This window comes from Toxorhynchites rutilus, chromosome 1 (assembly GCF_029784135.1).
Source record: "Toxorhynchites rutilus septentrionalis strain SRP chromosome 1, ASM2978413v1, whole genome shotgun sequence".
NCBI lineage: Eukaryota > Metazoa > Arthropoda > Insecta > Diptera > Culicidae > Toxorhynchites > Toxorhynchites rutilus.
Window position 1 is genome coordinate 89,680,465 of NC_073744.1, and position 15,835 is coordinate 89,696,299.

A 15,835-nucleotide genomic window follows, 5' to 3' on the forward strand; every position below is an offset into this window, starting at 1 on the left:
TACACTGCACTTGGCCCTTCTGATCTGATGGAGAACAATTTACCTCCCAAGCACTAATATCACCACCAGACGTCGACACTGTACATTTGCCGTCGTAAATATAAACAAATCAGACTATATAACGCACACCAACAAACCACCGCATTTAAGAGACGAATGAACTCTCAGAGTTTAAAGTCTCTCTAATTCAATACCTTCCTTCCTTCCACCGCATTCGTGAAACTGAAAACGTTTTTTTATTAAAGCGTCAGTTTGGCACTGACTCCGTTTTAAAAACGAATTCGCTATTAGTAAGCTGTACAATTTATGGACCCCTCGAAATTTGTTTGGTTTTGTGTCTTCTTTATTTATTTGTTTCGACAAGTTTACTAGTTGAAAATAATAACTAGCGTTTACAATTGATCATAAATAATACAATTTAACCACAGTTGCAATTCGAAAATAATCATGGAAGCTGTATCGTCCAGCACCGATAAAGGTCTCCAGCAGAATTCAGCGGTCCGACGTCGCCAGATGAGACAGAAAGTGCTCAATCGGATCCGGAAAGTTAACATTAAAAACAAGGGCGCAAAAAGTTTTTATTATTTCACTTATGAAGACGAAGAAGTCAAAGCCAAGGATGGTTCAATAGCTTCCACTTATTTTTTCAATGGAGAGCCTTGCGAGGGAGATGAGCAGTTCTTGAAGCAAAGTAAGTGTTTCATGAGGCGGTGTTCGTGGTTGATCAATTCCTCATTTGTTTTCCAGTGAAACGGAGCATTTTTGTGAGCAATATTGCAGCAGGAACGAAGAAATCTGAGATAAAAGATCTTTTTTATAAATTTGGTAAAATTGGAAGTATTCAATTGAAGGCTCCCAACGGAAAAACAATCGTTGGAAGACAGCATATATCTCCTTATAGTCCCATCGTGGCAATGATTAAATTCACTAAAAAGGAAGAAGCAGAACAAGCCTGTGATTTGAAAGATGGCAAATACCAGTCTAAGCTTGTAGATCAGATTGATCAATATGGTATATAATATTGCTGTTTTCATTTTCATTTTCTCGAATGTATAAAATATTTTTCAGGAATTGAAAATTGTATCCGTGTCGATAACATCGATCCGAAAGTGGTTAAAAAAGAACTACGGGATTATTTCGGGGCGTTTGGATCTATTATAAACATTTCGCTAGAAACAAATGATGGATCGATGGTACTTACTGACAATGAATATCAGCATATTAGAAGTGTTTGTTGTTATGTACGTTTTGCCCATAGAAGTGAAGCAAAAGCAGCGAAAGATATGAATGAATATGTATTTAAGGACAGAAAACTGCATGTTGACTTAGCGTACCAAAAACATTGCGACCCTCACAGTAGGTAATACCGTTATGTGTTATCGCACATTTTTGATGTTATTTCTCGGTTTACAGAGATGAGCAACAATGTGCTACGCATGTTTTTCCAAAATGAGGGCGATGTAGTAGCTTTGGATCAAATTCCTCAACAACATATGGGATACGTGTGCTATAAAAATGCTCTACCGGCAGACATAATAAAACGGTTGAATGATGTTTATCGTAATAAAAAAATACACTTGGAAAAACTTGACATAGGCAATATCGTAAAAAGTCAGAAGCAGCAGAGATCTGCTGTGGAGCAAGGATCACTAGATACTGCTTCTAGTTTTGCTAAGGAGGAATCCTCGGTACAGACAATAGATCCACCAAGCGTTGCAACAGCAACGAAGAAGACGAAAATGAAGACAGTACAGAAGAAACTTGGAAACCCGGGTGTTATGACGGGCCCACCAGGGGTTATGAAGAAAAAAATACAACGAAAAGCTGTTTCGAAGTCAAAGGCTATCGAATATGCAATAAAGCCGCTAAGAGATGAGTTTCTGTAGAATGTTCATTGGAAATATAGGTTAAGGATTGTTATTGTAGAGAACGTGATAAACAATAAATGGTTCATAAATTTTATATGTTCATCAACAGTTATACTTTTATGTTAATTTGAATACAAATTCCATTTGAAATTTTCACCAGATTTACCAAGGCAGAACTTCACTCTGAAAGACCAACTGATTGGTGTTAGGTATTAACAAAATATAATAGCGTAGCTATCATTGAATCGTATGGGACTATCTTGTAATTTTATTATTCAGTATTAATGATACATCGTTTTTTTGACGTAGAACTACGTCTTTCCTTAAGGGTGCCAAATCAGAAAACAGGTCACGTTTTTATGAAATAAAGTTAACGTTAATAACTATTTTTGCCGCGAATGGATTTTGACGATTTACATACCAAACGAATCGGAAATTCCCTAAGATTTGTTTTTTTATGCTGTATATTACAATCCCCTGGTGTATAAATGGTTTAAACTGATGAAAACTAGAAGCATTTCAATTCTCCCATACATTTGTCATTTGTGAGCATCCCTACCCATGCCGTCAATAACGAGCAACTTATCGGCGATCAACGAATAGGAATGATTCAAAGTCTATTATATAGGGGGAATATTTGCCTAGAGCATAAATATTGGATCTAGCTGAGGCAAACTTTCAGTATCGTTCTAGATACGAAGCAATGTATGGGGAATCATCAAACTAGGCTATCATCGGCTCACCAAGAAAATAATTGGAATTTTGTGTGTGATTTGGTTTCGCATGACAGTGATAAACTATCTCCACCAAGGATGACACCTACGCCAATCGAGACCAAAAATATTAATAGAAAGGGCTTCTGTTGAAAAGAGCGCAAAGCGGAGTACTTGAACAAAATACCAGCGTAGTTCTACGTCAATAATGTGGTCGCGTCTTGGACACAACCTCTTAAATTTTTTTCACGCGTCAAAAATGCTCCATAATACTTATGACAGACATACAGCTGTACTTGCATTGTACTTCCAAAATTGTATGTCTGTCACCATGTACAGCGCTAGAACCATGCAAGCAACTCGGTACAATCGCTGTACCTGTACCGACCTGTTTTACCAGGTGACCGGAATAAATCGCCACAGTAAACAACTGCAACAGAAACAACCGCTTAGAAAAAGTGTAGTAGGCTAGAAATATTTGGCGCGGGAAAAACATCATGTGCCTCACATTTCTATTATAAATTTATTCTCTTGTTCTCGTTTTTCGAAATTTATTCTGAGGACAATGTAATGGGGACGAAGTCCCCATTTGGCGAGGATAAGGAATCGAGGCGGCCCATGCCGCCAAGATGACGCAATCCGAGTCCACCGCCGACCCGCCGTCGGAAGCGGCGGTGTCTCGCACGCAAACCTGGGATCCACTGATTGCCCGGTTAGTTTGAAACATAGGATACGATCCTTTAGCAATGTCCGACCGAGCTCTAGCGAGCGTCGGACGGTATACGTCTGCCCGGGGCGTTACGTTTGCCTGGGGCGATACGTTTGCCCGGTTAATTCTTGTTTTGAAATACAATACCGCGCCACAATATTTATAGCCTACTACACATTTTATAAGCGGTGGTTTCTGTTGCAGTCGTTTTCTCCTGCGCTTTATTCCGGGAATCGTTTTACCACTGTACATGGCTACAGTTGTACTGTGCGCAGCGCCATAGAAGGTTAGTGGTGGGTAGCATGAACAAGCAGAATCAAATCACTTGATAAACGTTCTTTTCATTGACTTTCTTTTAAGTTAATAACTCAGATTGGAAACTTTTTTGTTGTGTTTGATAGTTTAGACAATAAATAAAAACCTTTTTCATTGAAATATGTGGTGGAAATTGGAAAAATATCTGATTGTCAGTTTGACATACGGTACAATGTACAACCAAAGTATGTCTGTCATGGTACGATGGTACCTGTACAACGCTGTACACGTACAACGCAAGTACAGCTGTATGTCTGTCCCTGGTATAAGACATTCATTTTAACTACAACCAAGGGATAGTAACTTCAAGCACGGCAGTGGAACTTCATACAAATCACTCGTCGAAGAGTGTCTCCTTTTTCACCGCTTGTTTACATTGACGAATATATTTTTTTCCACTATGTTTCGTAGGAGAGTGTATGCATATTGACAGATTTCTACTACGAGGTGTTTAATGAAGGATGAAAGGTGGGAATGTTTATGTTTATATATGATTTATCGTATGATTTAATTGAATGCATAAAAGTTGTCAACAAAAGTGGAGTTAAGCTCATTTTTAAATTTGAACAAATATTGATAAGAGATTCCCAGCAATTCTTGATGTTTATTGCGTGATTTGGTTACTGTATAAGTTGTTCGAAACGAAGGTTTAGTGTAATGTAATTTTATTTTGAGGATTATATTCACAAACATACAAGTATGATTAATATAAATTGCATGTATATGATGCACCTAGCATGCAAACGTGGAGTCGATATACATACATCCTAGAAAAAAATAAATCGTATAATTATTGTTTATATTACTTCATATACCCCATATACATGTATATGGCCTTATTTTTTTTTTTTGGCAGACTTATCTCACTTCTTAACTAGGCGAACCTAGCCAGAATTTTCACCTGCCCCCGGGCTTCTGAATGCCAAAGGGTGACTAGGCTCTGCGGAATGCACGTATCTGCATGCTCGTGCTGTTTCAGTCCTGACCGAGAAATTGTCGGACAATCGCGCAGGTGCTAAGGATGACCGACTTTTGGATGCCGGCCAATTCCTTCTCCATATTCAACACCTTTAGCGCTTCCAGAAGTGTCTTCGGGACAATTGCAGTTCCAGAGAGAACGACTGGAACAATTCTTGGGACCTCCCTTAGCCCCCACAGTTCCTTGAGCTCCACGGCCAATGGTCGGTACTTGCAGATTTTGCGACCGTGGGTCTCCTCCAGATTCTGGTTCAGTGGAATAGCGACATCGATGATGGTGACTTTGCGGTCGCTCTTGTCGTAAACCATTATATCTGGGCGGTTGTGGTGGATCGAGAGGTCGGTCAGAACAGTGCGATCCCAGTACAGCTTGAAACGGTCATTTTCCAGGACAGGTGCAGGCAGGTACCGGTAGTTTGGTACGTTGTCTTCCAGTAGAGCACATTGGAGCGCCAGTTGTCGATGAACAATACGGGCCACGTTGTTGTGGCGCTCGGTGTAGGCTGCGTTGGCCAAAACGGGACAGCCTCCCATAATGTGCTCTATGTTTTCACCTGGTTGATGGCACATCCGGCAAATGTCATCAACGTCTTGATGCCAGACGTACCGCCTGCAGTTTCTCGTCGGCATTATCCTGTCCTGGATGGCTATCATGTCGGCTTCTACTACTGAAGAGAGTTCACCACGCGTTAGCCACAGATTAGATGCGGCCTTGTCGACGTGTGGCCGGTCCAGTTGATGGGGGTGGGCACCGTGCACTGCCTTCTGCTTCCAAGCTGCAATCTTCTCCTCCACTGTCTGCAGATTGCAGTTGAGTTGGTACTCCGCTTGCGCCAAGTGCAGAGCGCTGTATCCTCTGTCGGCGGCGCAGACAGCCCGGTATAGCGCGTTTTGGTTGGCGCATTCTGCGAAGTACTCGCGCAGTTGTCGTACCTGGGCAACACACAGTGCAGATATGTCGACTATTCCAAGTCCCCCTTCTTTGCGTGGCAGTGAAACTCTCTCCAGTGCCGATTGAGGATGGTGCATTCCGGCCTCTTTAAATGCTTTCCTCATCCTCCTCTCAAGGTCCTCTAGGTCAGTTTTGCTCCATTTGACTACACCAAAACTGAAGGTCAGCAGGGGAACCGCGAATGTGTTGATCGCGCGTACCTTGTTCCCCGGGTTGAGGAAAGTCCTCAGGACACAGTTCACTCGACTCAAGAACTTGTCTCGCAGCTCCGTCTTGATGTCGGAGTGGCGAATCCCGGTGAGCTGTCGGAATCCAAGATATTTATAGGATTCGCCACGAACCATGTCTCTTATGAACTCGTCGTCATAGACCTCGTAACCTCCGGATTCGGTAAGCTGCCCTTTCAGCAGATGGACACAGCGGCACTTGTCAAGGCCGAACTCCATGCAGATGTCCCTGCTTATGTCTTCGACAACCCGGATAGCTACACCTAGACGCTGACGTGAATCAGATCATCCATGTAGAAGGTATGGCTCTTGAGATCATCCATGTAGAAGGTATGGCTCACTTCTTCGTGGGCGCCGTCGCCATACCTTATTTTATAGCCATGACCGTTTCTATTGAGCGTCCTACTGAGGGGGTTCAGTGCCAGACAAAACCAAAGCGGGCTGAAAGAGTCACCTTGGAATATCCCCCTCTTTATCTGCAGCGTTCTAGACTGCAACACATTTTCCCCATCACTGAGGTGCAGAGACGTACTCCACTGCCTCATCGCATGCTGCAGGAACCTAACGACGACGGGATCAATTTTGTAGAGCTCCAATACCCGGACGAGAAACGAGTGAGGTATGGAGTCATAAGCCTTCCTGTAATCGATGTAGGCCATACTTAGGTTCCGCTGGTTATATACCGCCTGGCCGACTATGGCTGCGTCGATGATGGCCTGGTCTTTGCAGCCATGCGTATTTTTCCTGCATCCTTTCTGCTCTTCTGCGATGATGTGATGCTGTTCGCAGTGAGCAGAAACTTTGGCGGTAATTATGCTGCTTGTAGGGTCTTGTCCCTCGAGTAAGAAGTAGTGCTGAACGCAGAGAGTATGATGTGAGCATATATGAGAAAGAAAGAGGACGTAGAAGGTCAGAGAGAGTAGATAGAGAAAAGGGGGTTGAATGGTAGAAGGGATAGCGAGCGGACGGAGATGTTTGGTGTGCTGTACAATGAAGTCTGATATAAAACTAATTGCTGAGGATAAGTATTATTATTGAAGTGTTGACCCGACAATTGGCGACGAGGAGAAAGCAAGTAGGGTGAGCAATGGATTTGCGGGCAGGATCCAGAAAGCATTGATGATAAAATAGTTCCGAACGAGGCGAAACGAAGCCGCTATTCAAAATGGCCGACTAACAAAATAGAAATAGTTTACCTGGAATGATGGTGGTTTGACTGGAGGAAGATAGGGAATTGGAAGTGATTTTGTAAGATTTAATGCTGTTGAATTTATGTGTTTTGATTTTCGGGCGTTGATTTTTTTTTGTGATACAACAGGAATTTAATAGTAAATGTGTGAAGTGTTGAAACCATAAGGAAATCGATCGATTCGGGAATCGATAACGTCGTTTCGGTTTGGGAATCGGCTATGTTATGTCATCGATTTGGGAATCGATAGTGTCGGTTTGGGAATCGACTGAGTAAATAATCGATTTGGGAATCGAAAGTGTCGGTTTGGGAATCGGCTATTTTATGTCATCGATTCAGGAATCGATAGTGTCGGTTTGGGAATCGACTATGTTATTTTATCGATTTGGGAATCGATAGCGTCGGTTTGGGAATCGACTGAGTGAATAATCGATTTGGGAATCGATAGTGTCGGTTTGGGAACCGACGGAGTAAATCATCGATTTGGGAATCGATAGGGTCGGTTTGGGAATCGACTATGTTAAGGTAATTGAATTGGGAATTGATATTCTTGGTTTGAGAACCACCGGAAGTCAGTTTGGAATAGACTCTTCTTCTTCTTTGTTTTTAAGAGGCTTTAAACTTTGCAGTTCATTCGCCTCTATGGAATAGATTTGCCATTTAATTGATTTTTATGCTTATTTGGGTTGAAGTAACATAGCGATGATTGACGATTTTGTTTCAATTAATCAAGCTTGCATAAGTGTTGTTCCTATCTGACTTGGAATAAAAGTCAGAGTTAGTTCGTTGAGTATTGACATGGAGCAACATAAGATATTTAATTCGGTTTTTTCAAATTTGATTTTAGATGGAGCAGTCTCGAGTTTTGCCACCGTTCAAGTGCAGCGATATCGACAAAGGAAAACTACAGAGAGAATGGGTAATCTGGAAGCGATCGCTCGAGTGCTATTTCGAATCCGAAGATATTAGCGACCAGAAGAAAAAGCGGTCAAAGCTGTTGCACTTTGGCGGACCTCAACTGCAAGCTCTTTTTCAGAATTTACCTGACGTGGAAAAGTTTTCCTATGTAACTCCCGAAAAGCAATATTACAATGTTGTCATTCAAGCTTTTGATGACTTCTTCAAGCCAGGGCGACAAGATGTATTAGAACGGCACAAACTGAGACGTCTGAAGCAGCTTCAAGGAGAACGGTTTGCAGAGTTTGTTGTAAGGGTGCGACAGCAAATCGGTGAATGTGGCTTAGAAAAATATCCGGAAAAAGTCCGAGGTATTCTATTTGACATAATGTTAGTTGATACGATTGCGGAGGGATGTCGCTCCGAGGAGCTACGAAAGCGTATTTTTCAAAAAGACCGCTCTGTGGAGGAGATCGAGAAATTCGGAAAGTCCCTGGAAGAAGTGGAACAACAAATCAAGATTATCGGAACAACTGATGAAGAAGAAAATGTAGCAGGACGTGTGTATAAAATTCAAACCTACAAGGAGAAAAAATACTCATCGGCAACAGAGGGCAAATTCCGAAAAACTAACGACCAATACAAGTGCTTCAAACGTGGGTTCAGTGGACACATTTCTTCGGACACAAGATGCCCGGCACGAGGTAGGGTATGCAACCACTGCAAGCGAGTAGGACATTTCGAGTCCCAGTGTCGTATTCGGAAGTCTCTATCCGTGGTTCAAGAACAAAATCGAGGAAAGCCAAAAAGAATACGCACCGTAGAAGCCAATGATGCGGACGAACACAGGTCAACAGGAAATGTTTGTTCGGTAGCGACAGCGAACGCGGAAGATTCCAAGAGAACATATTACGCATTTTACTCTGGGAATAACTCGAATATGATCAAATGTGTGGTAGGTGGAATAAATCTGGAGATGTTGGTGGACTCAGGAGCGGAAGTTAACTTGGTATCCGAACTGGCTTGGGAGAGGCTGAAAGCGGAAGGTATTCGTATTAAAAGTTCAGAGAGAGGAAGTATGCATGTATTGAAAGGATACGCTAGCGATCAGCCTATGACCATTTTGGGTACGTTTGTAGCAGATATCTCAATTGAAGAAAACCTAGCAGAAGCGAGATTTTTTGTTATAAAAAGCGGCCAGCGCTGTCTTCCTTGGTGATACTACGGCCAAGGAACTTGGGGTGCTCAAGATTGGAGTAAACATCAATCAAATAGATGAGAAAATTGAGACACTATCCAAGATAAATGATTTACAAATTCATATCCACATGAATCAAACTTTGAAGTCAGTTTTTCAACCGGTGAGAAAACTGCCGGTAGCTTTGGAAGACGCAGTCAATCGAAAATTGGACGAGTTAATGCGTAGGGACATTATAGAGGAAAAGAAAGGTCCAACGAGTTGGGTGTCTCCTCTTGTAGTCGTCGGCAAGGCAAACGGCGAGCCCAGAATCTGTTTGGACTTGCGCAGAGTGAATGCGGCAGTTCTTCGGGAAAGGCATCCTATGCCGTCAATCGATGATTTTCTGGCGCGAGTCGGTCGTGATATGATTCGGAGCAAGCTTGACATAATGGATTCGTTTTTACAACTTGAACTGGATGAAGAGTCTCGTGATATTACGACATTTATTACAAACCGAGGGATTTTACGCTTCAAGCGAATGCCGTTCGGATTAGTTACGGCGCCAGAGATATTCCAAAAGACTATGGACTCTATCTTGGCTGGTTGTGATGGGGCTGATGACATTTATATCGAAGGAAAGGACGATGCGCAGCATGATGCTCGATTAAATCAGGTACTTCTCAGACTGAAGAAGCGAAACGTTCAACTCAATTGGAAAAAATGCGTCATTGGGGTAACTGAGCTCGAATTTTTGGGACACAAAATTATGAAAGTGGGAATTAGTCCTTCGAATGCAAAGATAGAGGCTTTATTATCATTCAGGAAGCCAGAAAACCCTAACGAAACACGTAGTTTCCTTGGGTTAGCTAACTACCTGAATCGTTATATCCCTAATTTGGCTTCTATTGACAAACCTTTGAGAGAATTAACTAAAAAGGGAGTCATCTTCAAGTGGGAAGGAAAACAGGATGAAGCATTTCAAAATATTAAAAAGGCGATGACCGAATCTGCGGCACTTGGTTTCTTTAACGTACGCGATCGTACACTCGTGATGGCGGATGCTAGTCCGTCTGCACTGGGAGCCATACTCGTACAAGTGAATAGGGAAGGAGAGCATCGAATAATAAGCTACGCATCGAAATCGTTAACCGAGACAGAACGGCGATACTGTCGCACCGAGAAGGAAGCCCTGAGCCTGGTTTGGAGCGTGGAGAAATTTTATATCTATCTCTACGGAAAGGTTTTTGAGTTGCTAACTGACTGTAAGGCGTTGGTCTATCTCTTCACTCATCGTTCTAGACCATGCGCTAGAATCGAGCGATGGGTTCTTCGACTTCAGAGCTTTGAATACGTTATTACGTATATTCCTGGAGATCAAAACATTGCAGATGTGCTATCTCGACTGACAACTCTGCGACCCGTAGCGTTTGATGAATTGGAGGAGGTAATGGTTAAAGAGATTGCGAATATGTCTGCAAGCGCGGTGGCCATTGAGTGGAAAGAATTAGTTGAAGCCACTAATCTAGATCCAGAACTACAACATGTAATCAAGAGTCTTCAGAATAACAGTCACGATGAAATGCCAATCGATTTCCGTATTTTTGCGAATGAGTTATGCTGTGTTGGAGAAGTTTTATTGCGAATAGATCGTGTGGTAGTTCCAGTTAAGCTGCGTGATCGCGTGTTGGAGATTGCACATGAAGGACATTTGGGCATACGGATGATGAAGACCTTTTTACGAGCAGTAACCTGGTGGCCAAAAATGGACAAGCATATTGAGATGTTTGTGAGAAAATGTCAACCCTGTACCCTGGTTGCTGCACCCGACCCACCGGAGCCTATGATCCGTAAACAGTTACCGACAAGCCCTTGGGAGGAAATAGCAATAGACTTTTTGGGGCCACTGCCGGAAGGTCAGTATTTATTAGTAGCCGTTGACTATTATAGTCGCTATGTCGAAGTGGCTGAAATGACATCGATTACAACAAAGGATACAGTGGTCGAGTTGGCGACCATGTTCAGCAGATATGGTATTCCTCGGGTTATGAGAGCTGACAATGGACCTCAGCTCAGCGGTGATTGCGTGGAGTTTCGACAGTTCTGTAAAGAATTTGGGATCGATTTAGTAAACACCACACCATACTGGCCACAAGCTAACGGCGAAGTGGAGCGTCAAAATCGTACTATTCTCAAACGATTACGTATCGCTCAGGAATTGTGGCAGAATTGGCGTATGGAATTACGGAAATTCTTGTTGGCATATCACGCTACTGACCACTCTATTACAGGAAAGTCACCCTCGGAGATGATGTTCGTACGGCGCATAAGAAGAAAATTACCGGCAGTGCCTGCTATTATGCGTAACGATGCTGATACAAGGGATCGTGATCGTTTGTTTAAAGCGAAGGGAAAGATGTACGCAGATGCAAGACGGAAGGCCCGCACAAATCCGGTGGCGGTAGGCGATAAGGTTTTTGTTAAACGAACGATAAAGGATAACAAGCTATCAACAGATTTCTCGCCGGAACATTTTGAAGTAACTGACAGACAGGGTTCGGAAGTGACCCTACGTTCGACTGTATCGGGTAAAAGACTAAAACGTAATGTAGTGCATCTCAAAAAGGCTGAGACTGGACAAGAATCGGTGTCGTCAAGTGGCTCGAGTGAAGAAGAGGGCGAGCTACAGAATAAAGAATTGTTATCGGAGGACCTCGCGGAGAATGATCGATGTACCTATATCTACAAAACGGTTGAGAGTTCAGCCGAAGAATTTTAAAGATTATGTTGCTTATGAAACACAAAAATTTTATTAAAGAGAAGGTTGGATGTAGGGTCTTGTCCCTCGAGTAAGAAGTAGTGCTGAACGCAGAGAGTATGATGTGAGCATATATGAGAAAGAAAGAGGACGTAGAAGGTCAGAGAGAGTAGATAGAGAAAAGGGGGTTGAATGGTAGTAGGGATAGCGAGCGGACGGAGATGTTTGGTGTGCTGTACAATGAAGTCTGATATAAAACTAATTGCTGAGGATAAGTATTATTATTGAAGTGTTGACCCGACACTGCTCAGTATTTTGTACAGACTCGATAGGCACGTTATCGGTCTGTACTTTGATGGGTTCAATGTGTTGCTGTCTTTCGGGAGGAGGAAGGTGACGCCACGGGTGGCGAATTCAGGAAGGTTGTGTGGGTCACGTAGCACCTTGTTGAAGCACTCAGCTATCTTTGGATGTGCGACGGTCAGCTTCTTGTGCCAAAAGTTCTGGACACCATCGGGGCCCGGTGCTGCCCAGTTCCTCAGGTACCGCGAGGCTTCGCGGACATCGTTCTCTCCGACGATGATAGCTGGCATCTCTCCAATTTCACCACAACTCTCCTCCTCCCGTCTTAACCACATTTGCCCGTCGCGATGTTCTACTGGGGTCTCCCAAATACCAGCCCAGAAGTTCGTCACATCGCTAATATCTGGCAAACCTTCGCGGTAGTCGGGCTTCTCGTCGCTAATATGGTCGTAGAACGCTTTCTCGTTATCTCTGAACATCCGATTTTGTTCCTGGCGCTTTGCAGAGTCAGAGTAACGTTTCAGCCGTTTTGTAAGGACGCTCAATTGCTGTACCAGTGTGTCGAGTTTTTCCGTCAGCTGGTGAGCTCCCAGCTGGCGAAGTTCAGTAGGCCGCACGATCACAGCAACTTGGCGACATAATTTCACCGATCTGCTGCCTCTTTTGTACGCCATCAGTCTTCCAATTGCGGCGCGCTTGTTTAGGATCCATTGCTCCAATCTCCTTCGCCATGGAGGCTCACGCCTTTCACGGAGATGTTGGAGCAGTCCGCCTCTTGGCCTAATACGGTATCCTAAACTTTTGGCGATCGCCACAGCAGCACAGTAAACATTCAGTTGCAGCTCCTCCATGTTCTCAGCATCAACCAAGTGCAGCGGAAGAACGTGCTCGTTCATGAGCTTTACTGCACTTGTCAGCCTGCGGGAATGCTGCAACTTCGGGATCCTGGGGCGCGTAAAAGGGTCCGTGTCGCGGAACTGTGAGATCGCCTCGTCGTAATGGAAGACCAGATCGCGTAGTAGTTGTTGATCTGGCTGTGGATCTTCCGGCTCAGGGGGTTGTTGTACTGTGGCCTCCACTGGTGCTGATTCGCGTGCCCCACTCGCGAATGAATTGCTCAGCCGTACTGAACTTCGTCTCGACACATCGCTTGCTCTGCTTGTTCTGGAGCTTAGTTCTCTCTGCACCTGCTGCTTGATCTCGTCGACTTGCGTTTGGGAGAGCATATTGTTGCGTACAATCGCTCTACGCCTCGCGTTCATCGCGTTTTGGTCAAGCCTCCCGACGAACTCTGGATACGCTTCCTCGAACATTGCGAGTATTCGAGGGCGACCGCTCATGTCCGTCTCCAAAGCAGTGCAGATGTAATAGGCGCGGATCACGAATTCGTTCATTTCGTGTGTCCACATGATCCGTCGCCTAGTAGTACCCACAAGTGTGGACGACTGTCGTCTGACAGTCGCAACACGCCTCGTAGGCGCAGCGTTTCGTTGGTGATGTCGATGGCTGCTGTTTCCGTGTGGCGGTAGCTCTTCGGGTTGAACCCGGCTGGTGGCCCGCTCTTGCACCTCGCCCTCCAGCCGCTGGCCGCTCGCTCTTACTCCCGTTCCAGGACCAGCTCCAGTTCAGGGACCCTCCTCGGGCGATCGCATTCTAAGTATTCTTCGTGAACGTAGCTCCATTTTCTGGGTGTATCTCCTTTGCCCGGGAGACAGCGGGTTGGCAAGGCCTCCATGACCCGGGAGGCCTTCCCCGGGAGAGATATAGCGCTCTGACTCGCTCGCACCCCCTCACTTAGCCACTTTCGACACCCGTTCTCGGAGCCAAGACCAGGTGTGTGTTTCCAGTTCACGCCCGATCTAAAAATGTCGTCATATGATCTTCGTGGAGGCGTGAGATAGGAACATTTGAGACCAACAGGTAGGCTCCTACCCTAGTGTTGATCCCCATTTGAGAACCTTTTTTTTTGGCAGACTTATCTCACTTCTTAACTAGGCGAACCTAGCCAGAATTTTCACCTGCCCCCGGGCTTCTGAATGCCAAAGGGGGACTAGGCTCTGCGGAATGCACGTATCTGCATGCTCGTGCTGTTTCAGTCCTGACCGAGAAATTGTCGGACAATCGCGCAGGTGCTAAGGATGACCGACTTTTGGATGCCGGCCAATTCCTTCTCCATGTTCAACACCTTTAGCGCTTCCAGAAGTGTCTTCGGGACAATTCCAGTTCCAGAGAGAACGACTGGAACAATTCTTGGGACCTCCCTTAGCCCCCACAGTTCCTTGAGCTCCACGGCCAATGGTCGGTACTTGCAGATTTTGCGACCGTGGGTCTCCTCCAGATTCTGGTTCAGTGGAATAGCGACATCGATGATGGTGACTTTGCGGTCGCTCTTGTCGTTAACCATTATATCTGGACGGTTGTGGTGGATCGAGAGGTCGGTCAGAAAAGTGCGATCCCAGTACAGCTTGAAACGGTCATTTTCCATGACAGGTGCAGGCAGGTACCGGTAGTTTGGTACGTTGTCTTCCAGTAGAGCACATTGGAGCGCCAGTTGTCGATGAACAATACGGGCCACGTTGTTGTGGCGCTCGGTGTAGGCTGCGTTGGCCAAAACGGGACAGCCTCCCATAATGTGCTCTATGTTTTCACCTGGTTGATGGCACATCCGGCAAATGTCATCAACGTCTTGATGCCAGACGTACCGCCTGCAGTTTCTCGTCGGCATTATCCTGTCCTGGATGGCTATCATGTCGGCTTCTACTACTGAAGAGAGTTCACCACGCGTTAGCCACAGATTAGATGCGGCCTTGTCGACGTGTGGCCGGTCCAGTTTATGGGGGTGGGCACCATGCACTGCCTTCTGCTTCCAAGCTGCAATCTTCTCCTCCACTGTCTGCAGATTGCAGTTGAGTTGGTACTCCGCTTGCGCCAAGTGCAGAGCGCTGTATCCTCTGTCGGCGGCACAGACAGCCCGGTATAGCGCGTTTTGGTTGGCGCGTTCTGCGAAGTACTCGCGCAGTTGTCGTACCTGGGCAACACACAGTGCAGATATGTCGACTATTCCAAGTCCCCCTTCTTTGCGTGGCAGTGATACTCTCTCCAGTGCCGATTGAGGATGGTGCATTCCGGCCTCTTTAAATGCTTTCCTCATCCTCCTCTCAAGGTCCTCTAGGTCAGTTTTGCTCCATTTGACTACACCAAAACTGAAAGTCAGCAGGGGAACCGCGAATGTGTTGATCGCGCGTACCTTGTTCCCCGCGTTGAGGAAAGTCCTCAGGACACAGTTCACTCGACTCAAGAACTTGTCTCGCAGCTCCGTCTTGATGTCGGAGTGGCGAATCCCGGTGAGCTGTCGGAATCCAAGATATTTATAGGATTCGCCACGAACCATGTCTCTTATGAACTCGTCGTCATAGACCTCGTAACCTCCGGATTCGGTAAGCTGCCCTTTCAGCAGATGGACACAGCGGCACTTGTCAAGGCCGAACTCCATGCAGATGTTCCTGCTTATGTCTTCGACAACCCGGATAGCTACACCTAGACGCTGACGTGAATCAGCGTAGACCTTGAGATCATCCATGTAGAAGGTATGGGTCACTTCTTCGTGGGCGCCGTCGCCATACCTTATTTTATAGCCATGACCGTTTCTATTGAGCGTCCTACTGAGGGGGTTCAGTGCCAGACAAAACCAAAGCGGGCTGAAAGAGTCGCCTTGGAATATCCCCCTCTTTATCTGCAGCGTTCTAGAC

The 15,835-nt window shown here is 45.1% G+C and overlaps 2 protein-coding genes across 3 annotated transcripts; both read left to right on the forward strand.

The window, feature by feature from the left end:
* Positions 1–230: 230 nt before the first annotated feature.
* LOC129776013 (uncharacterized) lies at positions 231–1,962 on the forward strand. Of its 2 annotated transcripts, XR_008743046.1 has the most exons (5): positions 231–691; positions 748–1,011; positions 1,069–1,193; positions 1,259–1,356; positions 1,414–1,428. XR_008743046.1 is itself a non-coding variant. In XM_055781382.1 (4 exons), the coding sequence occupies exons 1-4, from the start codon at positions 448–450 to the stop codon at positions 1,884–1,886; spliced, it is 1,269 nt and encodes a 422-aa protein (XP_055637357.1). In that variant the 5' UTR covers positions 243–447; the 3' UTR covers positions 1,887–1,962. The 2 variants fall into 2 exon arrangements, 1 of the variants encoding a protein (XP_055637357.1); XM_055781382.1 differs by having other exon boundaries at positions 243–691; positions 1,069–1,356; positions 1,414–1,962.
* A 5,836-nt stretch (positions 1,963–7,798) lies between these two features.
* Positions 7,799–11,804, forward strand: LOC129761160 (uncharacterized protein K02A2.6-like). The gene is made up of 2 exons (XM_055758871.1): positions 7,799–8,975; positions 9,043–11,804. The coding sequence occupies exons 1-2, from the start codon at positions 7,799–7,801 to the stop codon at positions 11,802–11,804; spliced, it is 3,939 nt and encodes a 1,312-aa protein (XP_055614846.1).
* Positions 11,805–15,835: the final 4,031 nt, after the last annotated feature.